Source organism: Diplotaxodon limnothrissa, linkage group LG12, assembly GCF_057381915.1.
Source record: "Diplotaxodon limnothrissa isolate DT_005_m linkage group LG12, D_limnothrissa_male_GT1.1, whole genome shotgun sequence".
In the NCBI taxonomy this organism is placed as follows: Eukaryota; Metazoa; Chordata; class Actinopteri; order Cichliformes; family Cichlidae; genus Diplotaxodon; species Diplotaxodon limnothrissa.
Genome location: NC_140607.1, coordinates 13024609 through 13040800, shown reverse-complemented (window position 1 = coordinate 13040800; position 16192 = coordinate 13024609). Strand labels below are relative to the sequence as shown.

Sequence of the window (16192 nt, the reverse complement as noted above, 5' to 3'; positions counted from 1 at the left end):
AGTATCGCTACTTCATTCAAGTAATAAGCGCTGTGGCTTTGCAGCATCTGTGATTAAGAGGAAAATTCAGGTCAGTTTGTCAGCGATGACACATCTGACTTCTCTGTAAATGGGCTGTAAATTACAGAGTAAAATAAATCTGGACAATTCCAAAAAGGGAACGTTATCTCCCGTAACGATAGCAGGCTTTCACCTTATTTATTTGCTGAGAGCAAAAATGAAATCTAATTATATCTCTCTCAAACATCAGTAAAGGTATGACAGATTTATTAGAATGAACAGGAACACTGAAGCTTTCGCCATATGACGTAGCTTTGTTGTTTGTTTGTTTTTGGGCTCACTATAAGACAGCGCCGGTTGGGCTTAAACCGTGTATTTTTGCCAGTATCTTCATCATCTTGATCCGACCCCTGCTATTTTATAATTCCTGCAGAATCCCAGATCGCTCCAGGATGCAAAACTGCATTTCTTTTTTAATACATCTTAAAAAATAATTTCATGAAGCCATTTTGTGAGCTATAAAATAAAATGAGAAAAATGTAGCAGCTTGCTTAGTAGCATCTTTGACCCACATTGCTATGCTTTGACTTTTCTGTGGACAGGCTAATGCACATAAATCCCACATTGCAATTAATCAGATTGCCCACCCTGACCCCAATCTCTGAAAATGCAGGATTTTCCTGAGAATGATTTTCTCCTGTTAGAAGTTCTTAATTGTGTCATTCGATATTTTATATCCCAGTAATTAGGATATTGCAGGTATCCTTAATAAAAAAGAAAAACAGAAATTTTGTTGCACATGTTTCGGTCATTTTTGTTTTGCCTCTTGTTTTTCAGATTGATCCCGTTCTTTCTGCTGAAGTAGAAACGGTTGTTAAAAGGTAGGCCTTCAGCTTTCTTTGTGTTCAAACCGTCAGTTTTGTCTGTTTAATTGCTGTGATGTTCCATCTTTTCAGACTTGCCTGCCTTTGTGCTTCTTTCATGCGGTGCATTGAAAAACAAACGCAGCTCACATGTATCGTAACATAATGTGAACAGAATGCAAAATAGAGCTGAGCGCCAAGGTCCTCTTTTTATTATCTGTCCTCCCACACTCAAGTCTCCGCCGATCTTTCAGTTTTTCGCCACAGGGCTTCACCACAACAGAGATTTTTGCGGCAGGAAGCTGCCCTCTCTGCTTAAGACTTTACCTGGATGCTCCGTTCATGTCACAAACAGTGCAGCTGTGTTTCCTTGCCTGAGCTGTCACTGCTGTTCAGCATCATTCACGCCTCTGTGAGCCCTGAGTCACACAGAACTGAGTTTTGCCACTGCTTTTACAGAACAGCAGGGGTGTTCTTGGCCCAGGAGAGGTGCCAACAGGAGCTTCATGCTGCCATGAAAAGGTGCTTCGCTGTGGTCAACAGCTCTGTTTCAGAGGGCATGTCAGCAGCCATCTTGGAGGTAAACATCTTTGAGGATGGTGGGTAATTGGACGGCAGGGCAGCACGATGTTCCAACATTGACAAGAATAACAGTTTGGTAATGGTAGTTTGATCTATCAAGGCATCTTACAGAGGAGCTTTTGCTTTTTAATCTAAACCACGTGAATCTTCTGCACTGTTTGTTGTTCAGCTACAATGCTATCTGGACACTTCTGGGACAATTACCCAAATTAATTGCTTGACTCCAATCTTCCCATTCTTGAGTGAGCAAATCCTCTTAATCTTTTTTAAACACAGGCAATTAAGACAATCCACAGTAGGCTTAAAGTGTTATTAGTTTGTTAGCATGTTTCACTTAACAAGGTATTAGCTTGCACAGATTGTTAATTCTTTAAGTGAACCGAAGCACAGAATGGCGGCGCTGTACACCATCCGAAATGCTCGAGTGACTGCTTCTTAACAATGACAGGATAAACAAGAAACTTTTGCCTTTGACTTATGCTTTCTGTCTTCACCAGGCCATTGATCTCGGGGTACCTGTGCTGGCTAGAAACATTCCAGGAAACGCAGCTGTGGTGCAGCATGAGGTCACCGGCCTTCTGTATTCTTCTCCTCAGGTATATATTGGCTGACCAGCTCTGTAGTTAAGCTAAGCGCTGTAGTCCATACACATAATGACTGTGTTTATGGACTACAGAGAGGATAAACTGTTGCCAGGGCTACAGGGACTCCTTTTACCTCAGCTGACCAGAAAAGTACACAACCGCATTAAGTAGTACCGACACACTGACTGAGAACAACTGGAGGGTTTGATGTCCTCTCCTTGCATAACTGGATAAAATAACAAGTCTCACAGTTTTAATCAGAAACTTTTGACATCATTTTGTAAACTTTGTAGTGGTTTTATCACGAGTCCAATCTGAGCAGGTAAAATATAACAAAAGGCCCCTCCTTGTGTTATATTTTATTTTATGTTTCCTCAGGTGCTTGGATTAGAATCAAAAGAAGTGCACCCTTTAGGGAGAGAACAAAGATACTATACTACCGCATAGTGATGCAACAATTAGCAGCAAGGTGGAAAGTAAGTAATCCCCCATGAGAACTGCTCAGTCTGATATTCAATGAGGTTTAATGCAATGGGAGATAACAAAGGATAAGGCCAATTGGCAGGGCTTAAGCATTGTATTGTCAAGATCATGCTGTAGCGTGATGTTGTTGTAATGGTGGGGATAATTCCTCCCTGCACGTGTGCTCCACTGAGCTGCTGGTAGGAAGCTCACACAGATGGTTGCAGCAACTTGGACCGGATAAACAAGGACCTCGGCCAGGACCGACGGGCAGAGAGTGCTAGTCTTTGAGCCGCCTTTGCAGTAGCTCCCGTGCAGGACTTTTCACGCACGCTAAAGTCTTTCCTTATTCTTTCCACTGACAGTATTTCTTGTTCTTCAAGATGGAATTACATGAGGAGTGTGGGTATTAAGAAATGTGTCGAGCAAAGTAAACACAAAAGCACTCACGAGCTTTAAAGAGGAAAAATGGCCTGTCCTGTCGGGCTCTGTAATTTGCACCAAGAGTGAAGTGAATATAAGCGCGCCTCTCATAAGTTGAGCTTTAATCCTTTTGCTGTGAGGATTTATAGCCCTCATATGTCCATACAGAAGAGCTGTTTCCCACCAAGAGCCTCTCCAGACATAATCACATCACTTGAAGTGAAGTAAAGCAAAATGGCCTGCTGACTGGCAGTGGCTAAAACTTTGTGTGCCCATTGGCTCAGTGCAGCAGTGAATGTTGGCTGTCATGTTGCAAGAACACTTCAAGGCACTTTGACTTCATTTTGTTGGAGGCTTCTGACAGGCTGCTGGGCCAGCAGATGAGCAAACTAGGATTCTGAATGCTGAGTTGATGGACCTCATTTCTATGAATACGTGATGGTGTTATTACTCCCTTTTTTTATACTGTTGCTCTTTTATCCTTGTCTTTTCTTCGCCATGTTCCCAACACGACTGGTTCTACAGTATCTTTTTTTTCTAACTGTATCACTTTGTTTGTTTTTCTCTTTTTACATAAGCAAATGAGAGGTGGCAGCTATTAGGATAGAAAAAGGGGGTCTGTTGGGCATCCATATTTAGATATGGAGCCACAAATATAGACACTTTTGAAGTATTTGCTAATCAGTGCACAGGCTTCTATCTGAGTTCTGTTCTTGTGCTTTGGATTATCGTTTATGCTTTAAAAAATATCTCCAGGCACCTTCACTGGCAAGCTTCAAGTGGCATTTGGCAATGAATGAGACTAATTTTGCCTTTATCCTTGCCAGGAATTTGTGCATCAATCTCAGAGGCTGTTGTCAGATCACGAGCTGAGAGAGAGAGTGGTGAGGAATGGAAAACTCTACGTGGAAGAGCGTCACGGCGTGAAACAGGAGAGAGAAACTTACCAGCGACTGGTGGACACTTTGCACTGAGCACATTAAACTGCAATCTGTAAACTTTCTCAGGGGCTTCAGCAGGAGAGAAGAAGAGCGCGACACTAGTCTCTCTTTGTTGCACAGGTATAATTATGCTCGTTTGCATAACAATGCGGTTTTATCTCTACTACCTGACTGAAAATTATGACGAAGAGTGCTTTAAACCAAAGACATATGACATTTATGATGGACTCTTATTTATGGTTTAATTATGATAAAGGCATGGATACTGTGATTATTCATTCTGCATATTAAATGGTTATCGATCTAAAAAATTATCACGTTTCTCTTTATCAGACTTTTCCAAATGAAGTCCAAGATTTTTCCAGGTTATGCTACCCCTTTCTGTTTTTTATGCTGAAATAACTGTGTTACACAAAGAGAATGAACCAGTATAACTTTGTTTAAAGGATAGAATGGCACAAAAGTCCTTTTGTTTGCTGTTACAAAGGTTGATTATGATATCGTACTGCACCAGCGTAAGCACCGTAACAAAAACCTATCAAATCAAGGACTGCATTAGTTCAGGCAGGCCACAAAGACGAGCTCGGCCACAATCCCAGCATGGCAGTGAGTCCCAGCGCTAGCCTACTTCAGCTGTCTGCTCAGTTGATGGTCTTCTATACAGCCAATTGACAAATCCCATATAGGAAGCACTGTTTAAGCTGCTTGCTGCACACCTTCAAGTCGCTTTGCAAATGACCTTCACCCCAGCTCCTGTGTGTCTTTCTTCTTCCTGATGTGTTTTTTTCTGTGTTGGGTCTCGATGCTGCTCTCCCCACCTCATGCTGTCCACATATCCACGTAGAAATCTGTGAGGGGTCCCGAAACAGAGCTACGTTTCGAATGTAAAGTACTGCAGATGGAGATAATCTTAATCTCTGAATTAAGCAAAGAAAAAACTGCAGTAGATGACCAACTCAAGTGGCTGGTGCTTAACATAGAAAATCAATTAATAGGCAATATTGAAGATCAGTCTGTTTTAATGTTAAAAAAGCAACTGAAAATTAACCCAACTTAAAATTACAAATACATCTTTTATGCTGCATAATAGAAAACACTCCTTTTGGTTCTTATTATTTTAATCAAAGCCATATGTCTACTGAAATCAGTGTCAGATTATGCTGATATAGGATATATTTTCAATTTGGAGACACTTTCTCTGGGTGTCTTTGTACTGTATGCATCAGCGTGTGAGTGCAACAATTTAGAAGTAGATATCCACATGCAGCTTTAATATTTGGTGGCTTTGTGTGAAAAGGGAGTCCGTCTGAATTGGCCGTCTCAAACACGATCACACACATCTAACTCTCCAATATTAACAATAATATACAGTACATGTAAAAGGCCTTGATAGGTAATGAAATGTAGAGGAGGGCAATTCCAAAATCATAAATTCTCGAGAGTTTTCAGAGTTGACAAAGGCATTGAGGTGATCAAAGCCACATCTGCTGTACATGTGAGGTCTGATCAGGTTCTCTATTATAACTGGTCCCCAGGCTCTGTGATGGGCACTTGAGGTTCCTCCCCACAGCTGTCCTCCTTTCCAACCCAATGGATGCCATGGCCGTTCTCTCTGGGTGGGAGATGTGGTGAATGCTGGCGCTCTAGTGTGGAGAAGGTTGTGAACTGGACTCTCTTTCTCTTGCTGGTGGGCGAGTGGAGGGACTCTGTGGGCATCGGTTTGCCTCTGAGGGAGCCTACGCAACTGAGGGGAGAATCTGTGACGGAGGCCAGACAACTGGGCCTCCTGGAAAGAGAGCCAGTCTTATCAGGCCCAATGTCTATCACAGTGGTTGTAGTTTGGGAGTCTTGCTGGACCGGGCTGCCCGGCACGCTCATCACCAGCTCAGCATCTGTGCCCAGCCATACCCAGTCGTGCCTGTGGCCTGTGGATTCCTGGCCGTGAGAGGGCGGTTTCTTGTGCCTGAACTTAACAACATATGAGACACAGTTTACCAGAAAAACCAGGATGGCCAGGCAAAAGACACCCAACAAAGCATACATGCCAATCTCTAAGTCTGTTAGAGGCCTGTTTGCCAAAACTTCTTCACCACCAACTTCTATTTCTGTCGTCCCCTGCCCAGGGGTCTCCACCTTGGTGGGGAAGTTGTTGGAGTTTACCAGATTCCTGGGAACTTTCACCGTGCTGGTGAAGCTAACGCTGCTCATATCCTCCACTATCATGTTGTCTGACCCGTATCCTTTGCTGTTCTCACCAGGGCTGCTCATTAGGCTGACATTAGCCACAGTAGTAGGACTACCAGGACTTCCTGAATTACTGGTCTTACCCACTCCTCCGAGGCTACCGCTGGTTATCAGGGTTCTTTCTGTAGATTTAATAGTGGTCGTGATCTTCTGTATGGCGCTTTCTTCTCTGTCTAAGTTTGACATGCGTGGTGAAGCATCCTGGGATGGCTTTCTCTGCTTCCTCTGACGCTCCACTTCTTCCCCATCGTTCCCATAGTCAGTTTCCTTGTTGCTAACAGTACTGCTGTCGAATATTCCATCTGATCGCTTAGTGTTCGCTTGAAATTTGACCTTGAGGGTGCCGTTGCCTACTGCAAAAGTACTTTTGCGTTTGGACTTCTGACAGGCCTCACAGATGGACATCTCTACTCTGACCAAGACTCCCTCGCCCTCTCCTTCTGCCGCCACAGCTGGTGGCGTGCCCTGCACCGACACCACTCCCTGATCTAGAGAGGTCACCGTCACACGGAAAAAGGATTGATCATAAATGTCAAGAGGTGTCTGATTGCCATCACTGAATTGTATCCAGGCACTGACCAAAGCTTCCTAAGAGAACAAAGAAATTGTAAAAAGATTGTACTTTGATCTTTGAATCTAAAATCTTTACATTTAAAAAATGATAAAGGATGTTACCTGTTTGGGACTCTGTAGCACCTCCTGTGTGGTTGTGGTAGCCAGTATGGCCCTGTTGCTTCCTGCACTGAGCTGTAATGTCATGGAGAGCCCTGTAACCAGCTGAACCCCCAGCTCTGTGATGGTCACTTTGTCATCCACAACTCTGATAGTTGTTTTAGCCAAGATGGCATCAGATAGTGGAGAAAACACCTGTCAACATCAGGTAAAGTCACCTTTTTTAGGCTGCTTCAGATTTGATCTCATTTTTAACTCTTTGCCTCAGACAGAAACGGTTCAATTCAGAAAAAGAGTTACTCTGTGAAAAGGCAGCAAGTTAGAGCTGGCTCACAAGACTAATCCAAAGAGTATTCCAGTTTATTACCTGGATGGCAGTGGTCCCAAAGTCTTTCCCCGACAGCACTCTTCCTGCCTGTAGCCTTGCCACTCGAGTGTCCTCCACCTTCATGAAGTATCGAACCAACCTTGTGACATCCACCTGCCAATCAGACCCCAGGAAATAGGCCTTTGGATCCCGGGGGTCTTCTTGCTCTGCCATGAAATGGGTTAGCACCCTCACAAGGGCATGCTGAAACTGCAGCATACAGCCCTTCCCCTTCCGATCGTCTTCATCACTGTTCCAGCCAGTTCTGGGACATGAGCACAAAAACATACGGGCAGGTCAGGCCTATCAAACAGTACATGCTTTCACCTCTATATCAATCACTCAGCCCTGTCTGTCTCTTTATTTGATTGGATCACACTGAATTATTGCAGTGCATTACATAATGGAATCTAACCTCTAAATCCTCGGAGAGATATGATTTAAATTTGTATGAATAAAAAAAATGCCCCTGGAAATCACACCTACTGTAGAAATTAAGCAAAGGGATTTTGTGTTGTTAGTGGTTTCCTACCTTTTTGAGGTGAGGATGGGTACCCTCCAGCTTTTGATCTGGCTCAGCTCTGTGTCTGACACCTCAATCTGGAGAGGAAGCCGGGGCATCCACACATTCAGTTCGAGCTGAGCACTCAGGTAGCTGTAGGTGAAGTTTACCGTCATCTTTATCTTCCCCTTAACCTCTTTTCCATTTACGAAAACATAGTCACACCTGTCGGACACCTGGAGAGGTAACGATAACATGGAAACAGTCCGCCGGCACGTGAGCATCTTATCGTTTTTTGTCTAAGATGATTATGTAAACAATCTACATCAAACTCGGGATTAAACTTGCTAATGAAAGCGATATTCTTCCTACCAATGACAAAAAATAATCAAGTATTCTCATGAAAGTCACCATTTTAACACATCGGCCATTCCTGCAACAACAAATAGCCGTGAAGCAGTTTTGCACTGGATGTGTCACCGCAGTAATGTCAGCTGGCTTTAATAAACTACTGTGATGATCACCGGTGTGAGGCGTTGGGAAGAGGCAGCATTGCAGTTTTATGTTAATCGAAATATCATGTAGTCCACGCTGAGCATCAGTCCTTCACAACCAAGTGCATTCATTACAACAGAATTTCAAAGGTGACCTTTGCAAGTTTGGGCAGCTGCTTCAGCATCATTTTGCGTCACGTCAGGAGGTTTCACTTGGTCGTCTTTGGCCAATACAATAATTAACAAATCACTGAACTCTAGTGACTGAAAACACCCAGGGGAATAAAAGGAAATACACTGACATTGACAGATGGCTAAAGGATGACTACATATATAAGTTACATCTCGAAGCGGTGTGGACCCAAGACGTACGAGATGTGCTGTCACCGGGTCGTGCAATTTTTAGTTGTTTTTTTTTTTTAGAGTATCCTGTGTCATCATTGCATCTCGGAACTGCATCCCGTGGATATGGAACATCTTTAGAATAACCCCATCACTCATCATGTCAGCCCTGCTGCTAACTCGGATGTAGTTTCTGCTTTTATACCTAACAGTGTATTTCTAAGAAGTGGCACAAAACCTTTCAAATAGATGTCAGGGAAAAAATTTCCATGCAAAAACAGAACAACAGACAAGGGCTCATTTATTTTCAGTGCACTTGTGTTGAATCTTCATGTATTTAATTCAGTGTGTGGGAAGTCAGCTGGTCAGCCATGATTTAAGGCAATTTGCTAATTTTCTACTGTGTTAGAGGAGCACTTTCCAGGACCTCCACCGTCTGCTGTGTTCAAATAATATTCCGAAGAATAAGTTAAAAGGGAATGCCATTTTGAATGTGCCATCCGCCAACTCATTCCAGTCATAATCTCATTCTTTGTCCAAGAATATCCCTCACCATTTTCGGTATCGCAAAGATATTTATGTTAAAATGGGATTTGGCTTTCATCACTGGGTACAGTATTACAGACAGGCAGAAATTAAAAATGCTGAAATGCGCGCTTCAGTGACACAACTCTGCACATGCACATAGAGAGTTTTACTGAATGTGCGCAATTAAAATATCAAGTAAATATCATGTAATATCATGTAAATTTTTTGGTTAAACTGCTGTATCACCTAATAAAAAGTTCTGGTTAATAACACGTGCTCAAAAATAAAGGAAAACTTTGAAAACACATCAGATCTCAATGGGACAAAAATCATGCTGGATATCTATACTGATACAGACTGGGTAATGTGTTAGGAACGAAATGCAAATCAAAATGATCAGCCTACAAAGAGCTGGATTCAAAGACACCCTGAAACTCAAAGTGAAAAAATAATGCGGAAGTCTAGTCCATTTTGCTGAATTTTCATTGCAACAGCTCAAAATGGTACTCAGTAGTTTCTGTGGCCCCCACATACATGTATGCATGCTTGACAACATCGTGTTCCTGACATGGCAGACGGTGCCCTGTGGAATCTCCTCCCAGATCTAGACCAGGATGTCACTGAGGTTGTGGACAGTCTGAGGTGCAATCTGGTGGTGTTGGATGGACAGAAACATAAAGTCCCAGAGGAGTTCTGTTGGATTTAGGTCAAGCGAGCATGGGGGCTTGTTAGTAGTATCTATTCCTTTGTCCTCCAGGAACTGCCCGCATACGTCACCACATGAGGCCGGATAATGTTGTACACCAGGAGGAGCCCAGAATCCAATGCACCAGCATAGCACCAAAGCAGCTGAAACTGATTCACAACCCCCTCTGATACTTAACTGACCAAATCAAAATGTTAAAATGTTAAATGCTCAGATGTAAATCCTTCATACCTTATTTCCATATTTTTCTCTGTATCATTTCTACACATTTGGGAATCGCTTCCACCAAAGAGGGAGTTGTTTTTTTTGTTTGGGTTTTTTTTTCCAGGTCACGTGAGCTATAAATTCCAGATAAATCCTTCCCCATCTATCACTAGCAGATTTGATCTTCAGGCAAAATAGACGAGAAAATATATCTGAGTCAAGCTGTTAGACTAAGAAGATTAAAGGGAATATTTGTGACTGAATCTGCTATCTGGTCAGCAAACATACAACATGGCTATAGTCAAGGTTGAAAAAGAATATTTTAGTCCACAGTCGTCCTCTTGACTGTTCCACATAATTCTGTTTTTCTATAACCCGCACAAATCTGTGCTTGATACAGGTACACTTACTGCCCGTGACCTCGTCATACTGCAAGTGCATTTATTTATTAGCTGGGACAGCTTCCGTTGGATAAACTTACAAAATTCAATTGCGCCAGAGAACTGGAGCCCACTGCATGGCTATTTCTTTTTTAATCTTGGGTAAATATATCAAGAGCCTTTGACCTCGAAGGCTAGGCACCTGACTTTCAATTTCATCCATAAACAATTTCTGCAGTCAGTCGTGCTCACTTATACAGGATAAAAGGGACAAGTCGCGGGATGGAAGCACAGTGGTAGATTGAGAGGTCATGTTGTGAGCAATTTAGCACAGTAGCTGTTCATTGTCGGGGAGATTGATGGGAAATGTTGTCAAAGTCTCACTAATAGTTTGTTTTACCATGTGGAAAAGAGGGAGAGAGTAAAAGTGACTTTGGAGCAACGTCTTTGTGTTCAGCTGTCCTTCCCTTGACACATAAAACTAACCTTGTCCATGAGTATTACAAAGAAACTACTCAACTTTCTTATGCCTCTCAACATTAGGACAGGGAAGCAAGGTCCAAATATGAAGCACTTTATTGTTGTTGATGGACATACCACTGAAGTTCACATCCTTTGTTCTGTCATTGTTCTTGGAACGTTTAAAACCAAAGGGACGGGGAATTTGTTCATTGTAAAGTAAGTCATAAGGGGGACGTGCAAATCCTACCTTGAGAACGTCTTCATCAGTGGAGCTACAGTCTGTGTAATCAGACACATCCGTGACTACTCCATCTTCCTCCACAGCTACCGTCCTCACAGGCATCACCACCTTCTTTCCCGTCACCACAGCGGTGTTCAGAATCTCCGTGTCCTGCAGAGATAGCAAAGAAAAATGAGCTTCATATTCCAGTTCAGTTTTAGAGTTTACGTGGTAGTGCTACTGTCACAGTGACAAAGATTTTTAATTTATTTATTTTTTAATAAGAGTGGCATGGGATGCAGTTAGAGGAGGTAGACAGGAGACACGGGCGATGAAGCATGACTCAGCGACTCAGCAGCAGTGGCGAGGTAAGAAGGCCAATCCGCCTTTGGGAAGCAAGTGGGGGAGTAGAGTTAAGGCTGGGTGATGGCCCGGTCACCACATAGAAGTAAGAGCTAATCTTGGATTTTTTACTGCACAGGCATGTCCCTCAAAGGGATGCTGTATCACTTCACACATGGGAAAATACCCAGAAACATGGACTAAAAATAGTCTTTATCACACACAGAGCCTGCCTGCGATGCACGGTGCATTGTTAATTATAAATGTCACGGAAATAAGAGCACTCATCTGCTTCTGGACGAGTTGGTGGTTCGATTCCTGGCTCCTTTTGTCTCATTGTCTTTTGGCATAGATTGGTTGGGTTAGGGCCTTGTTTGATCAATACCTTCCCTTGGTCTTTGAGTACCTGTTAGGTGACTAAGAGCTGAGCTCTAAAGCACTTTATTCCACAAATGAAGGCTATTTGCGTAACACTATAAATGTGAGGTGCCTTGTTAAAATAAATTGATAGTTATTTGTAGGAATCCTTGGATATGTCATGGTCCTGGGTCGTGCGACCCAGTGTTTTGTGTTTTAGCCTATTTTGATGTTTATTCTTTGTTTAGGGTCACTAAGGCAGTCCAGCCATTTGTACATATTACCCGTGTATTAAGTCTCCCTTGCCCTTCGTGTGTTTATGTCTGCGTGTCTTATATTGTCAAGTCCATGCTGTCGGTTATGTCATCTCCCCTGTACTACGTCTCCCCGGTTCATGTGTCTTGTCTAATCTCCATGTTTCCTGTTTTACTTTGAAAGTCTGTATTCACGGTCAGTGTATTCAGTTTCACTCCTTCTGTCCTGTCGTTAAGTTCATGTGTGTCAGCTGTGTTCCCATGTGTGGCCACTTCCCCTGATCATCCCTCATGTGTATTTAGTCTCTGTGTTTCATACAGTCTGTCTCGCGTCGTCTGTGTTACCACCTCCTGTGTTCTGTACCTCCAGCCATAGTCTTTCCTTAGTTTTGTCCAGTTTAGGTTTTCTGCTGAGTACTACACGTATGCTGCCCTCATTCTGTTTTTGTTCTTTTCATCAGCCATAATAAAAGGCTCGTTTTGTTGGAATCCACTCCTGCATCCTCGTTTGTGTTCGCACCTGGGTCCACCACACACCTTTCCGCACGGTCTGCCTCCGCAGACCGTGACAGTACGACGCGAGCATGCCGGACCCAGCGACACATGACATGGAGATCGTCCGGACAGTGGAGTCGCTATGCGACCGATGGCTGCACTGCCCCAGAGAGGAGGAACGGGAAGAGTTAGCCCGCCAAGTAGGGGTGTGCGTGTCCGTGTTCCCCTGGTTATGGGAGACGCTGCACCCCCTCGTCAGCGACTTTCTCGTCTCCACTCTCCGACTCCGCCCGCAGCAGCAGCGGCCCGGCGAGCGTGAGTCGTCACCAGAGCCATGCTGTTGCGGTGTTACCCCGCTACCTCATGAACCAGTGGCGGTCAGAGTCGGAACGGTGAGGCTCACCACCGACACACACACTTCATCGGCTTCCGCATCTTCGCCACCGCCTGTCTGCACGGAGATGCCCGAGGCTATTGACTTCGGTGAGGAGGAGCGGCAGCAGGTGTTGCGGGCGTATCGGGAGGACGAGCTACGCTGGAAGCCCTGGCTTATCTCCGGGGAGGAGCTTCTGCCAGCCGCCCCGCCTCGGACCGGCCGCCCGTCCTCGCCGCCTCGATCGGACTACACTTCTCCCGCATCTTATCTGGCGCGGATGTGGTCGGAAGACGAGGAGCCGCTCGCCACAGAAATCCAAGTTCCGTCCGCGTCCACTTCAAGACGGAAGCGACGTTCACGTCGCCGTCGCTCATCGCTACGGCATGTGTCGCCCTCCACTGAGCTACACGAGGAAGCTGTGGGGGGCATGGATTCCGACCTCGAGGGGCGGCAGCGCGCCGCATGCGCGCAACTGCAGGAGGAGCTACGGGAGGAGCCATGGCTCGCTCCTCACTACGGTGAGATCTTCCGCGGGACACGCCTAGCCCTTGGGGGCCCCCGGAGTTGCCTGGAGCTCCCGCCTGCCGCCCCGCCAACACTCGCCGCCTCAGCCTCTGCGACGCCGCAAGAGGCTCCACTTTCCACGTCAACGGGACCCACGGCCAAGAAGAAACGGCGTTCGCGTCGCCACCGCATCGCCCGACGCTCGGAGGTTAGTGACGATGTTTTGTGTCCACCTAATCGCTCTGGATGTACTGAGAGCGAGGGGCTCGGAGGGACAATAAATGTCTCAGAGATGAAGACCCCGTGTACCGGTACTGTTAACTCTGTCACCCCCCCAGGCGCCGTGTCACAGTCTGTTTTCTCGGAGGCCAGTGAAGAAGCTGTCTTTCCCGTGCCTCTGGCTACTGATATTGAAGGTGTTACTCTCGTGCCTACGTTTTGTATTGACAATAAAGCTAAGTTTTCTGGTGTTGGGCATGCTGTTTTTGGGGACGCCACACTGCCCTCACAGTACTGTGAACCTGACACTGCCAAACCGGCCATAGGCACTTCGGTTTTGGGGATCAACCCGTGCGATGTTCTGTTAAACCCTGTTATTATGAGTGTGCAGGCTGAGGGGGAGGTTAGGGAGATAGAGGATAGAGAAGACGCTGCACACCCAGGACATGCGTCTTTCGCTAAGGAGGCTTCTTTTAAGACTGTTACGGCATCTGGAGCCTTTTCGAAGACTGTGTCTCAGCCCCTGCTATCCATTGACTATAAATCACGTGAGAAAACGTCTGATCTGACTAGTAATAAGACTGTATTCCCTTTGACTAGCACCCACCTTTTGGGGTCTTTTTTCCCTGTTCCCAAGCCGAATAATGAATGTTCTGCTTATGTAACTAGCCCAGCGCAAGAAGGAACGTCTGGTGTTGATCGGGAAATTGTATGTTATGTTCCGGCGCTAATCGGGCCCCAGGTTCCTCACTCTGCTGATGATTTGACCAGAGTGAGTGCTTTGGGGTCCGACATCAGCAACCGCTCTTCTGCACCAGTCCGCCGGGGCTGGACGAGTATTAAGGGCCTGCCGGGTTTTCCTATGTCTGTGAATGGCATTGTGATTTCTGTTAATACTAAAGTGAAGGTCTGTTTATGTTGTGCTTTCCCCTTATCTAATGACAAGGCTGTATTTTGTGTTTCCAAGACTGTCGGGGGGGGGGGCGCCACGCTAATCATCACAAACCAGCTAGCCCTTTAACCGCACCCCTGGGCCAGGGCCTTTTGACTGCAGTTAATGAACTGGCCGATCTAAGGACAATTCAGCCGGATTGCTCAGAGCCAGTCCACTATGTTTTCTATGCCACGCCAAGTCCATGTGCATCCCACTCACTAGCTTTCTACAGCCGCCTAGTGTGTGGGGCTGAACCCCTCCTTAACTCAGTCTCGCCAACAGGGCTCTTAGACTCCAGTAAGTGTAGTTGTCTCCCATGTGACTGCCAAATTATTGTGTTCAAATCATCTGCACCTAGTCCTGGTTGTGTTATGTGGGTTCATGCATCGAGTCTTGGCCTTAAGAGTCATGCTTCCTGGGACAACATAACTGTCACTTGTGTCACTGAGCCACCTTGCTTCTGGTCTGAAATATTGTTTGAATCGTGCTCCAAGACAGAAGGAGTGTTTAGCTCCCCAAGAAGGGCAACTAAGGACAATTCGGACTGTGTTAAGGACTTAGAGACATCAAGGTCCTTGTCTGTCGTTGCTCCTCTGCTTACATCTGCCAAGGACAGTGTCCGGAGCTTCGTGCTCACTCCCAGCGTGGCTGTGGCGTTACCTGACCTCTCACCTGCGTCTGATCTCCAGGTAGAGGCAGTGGACACCCAGCCAGCACCTGAGCTAGCTCCCACCACCAGGGTCAGGGCAGCCGGAGGTCAGCCATATCCTGCGTTTACACCCCAGGCGGGAATGGCTGCCGTCCGGTTTGTTCCTACACCCAGGTGGGTTCCCAAAGTTATGCCAGTCAGTACACAGCTGAGCTCCGCACCCAGCCTCGGCGCTCAGGTGGGAGCGGTTGTCGCTCTGCAGGCGCCTGCACCGGCTCATGTTTCCATTGGAGGCTCAAGAGAGTCATCGCCACCACGACAGCCTCCTGCTCTGCTCCCTGTCCAGGTGGCAGCCCTGCTCCCGGTCCAGCCAGGGGCCTCCTTAACTGTTCACCCTGCGCCTGCTGCTGGATGCCCGGGTGTGCCTATCCGGCATCCTGCAGCATCCACACCACTTCACGTCATGCCAGCTGGAGGGCCCGAGGAGCCCCTCCGGCCTCATGTCTCGTCAGCTGGAGGGTCCGAGGGGCCCGTTCAGCCTCATGTCTCCGCTGGAGGGTCCGAGGGGCCCGTTCAGCCTCATGTCTCCGCTGGAGGGTCCGAGGGGCCCGTTCAGCCTCATGTCTCAGCTGGAGGGCCCGAGGGGCCCGTCCAGCAACCTGCCACGTCTGCTGGAGGGCCCGAGGAGCCCGTCCAGCACCATGCCACGTCTGCTGGGGGGCCCGAGGAGCCCGTCCAGCACCATGCCACGTCGGCTGGGGGGCCCGAGCCGCCCATCCAGCCGCCTTCTGCGTCGTCTGCTGCAGCCTCAGAGTCGTCGTCTGCTGCAGCCTCAGAGTCGTCGTCTGCTGCAGCCTCAGAGTCGTCGTCTGCTGCAGCCTCAGAGTCGTCGTCGGCTGCAGCCTCAGAGTCGTCGTCGGCTGCAGCCTCAGAGCCGGCGTCTTCGTCTGGTCCGGCCTCATCGGAGTCGTCAGCCTCGTCTGGTCCGGCCTCATCGGAGTCTTCAGCCTCGTCTGGTCCTGTGTCCACCGGGCCTCAGCCAGTGCGCCTGACACTGCTCCGTCGCCGCTGCCTTCCGCGCGGCCG

The 16192-nt window shown here is 46.7% G+C and overlaps 2 protein-coding genes across 2 annotated transcripts in view; one reads left to right on the top strand and one right to left on the bottom strand.

Annotated features, from left to right (window-relative positions):
* Positions 1 to 4110, top strand: part of glt1d1 (glycosyltransferase 1 domain containing 1) — a 37385-nt gene extending 33275 nt beyond the window's left edge. The window contains exons 9-12 of the mRNA XM_085367140.1: positions 838 to 881; positions 1323 to 1443; positions 1943 to 2041; positions 3742 to 4110. Coding sequence (XP_085223266.1) covers positions 838 to 881; positions 1323 to 1443; positions 1943 to 2041; positions 3742 to 3888 — 411 coding nt within the window. The 3' untranslated portion in view covers positions 3889 to 4110. The remainder of the gene's footprint in view (positions 1 to 837; positions 882 to 1322; positions 1444 to 1942; positions 2042 to 3741) is intronic.
* Positions 4111 to 5373: 1263 nt separating this feature from the next.
* The window catches only part of LOC146620936 (transmembrane protein 132D), a 32961-nt gene continuing 22142 nt past the window's right edge, over positions 5374 to 16192 (bottom strand). The window contains exons 5-9 of the mRNA XM_085367988.1: positions 11004 to 11147; positions 7671 to 7876; positions 7139 to 7403; positions 6775 to 6966; positions 5374 to 6687 (exon numbers count right to left, since the gene is read on the bottom strand). Of these exons, the coding sequence (XP_085224114.1) occupies positions 5374 to 6687; positions 6775 to 6966; positions 7139 to 7403; positions 7671 to 7876; positions 11004 to 11147 (2121 nt within the window). The remainder of the gene's footprint in view (positions 6688 to 6774; positions 6967 to 7138; positions 7404 to 7670; positions 7877 to 11003; positions 11148 to 16192) is intronic.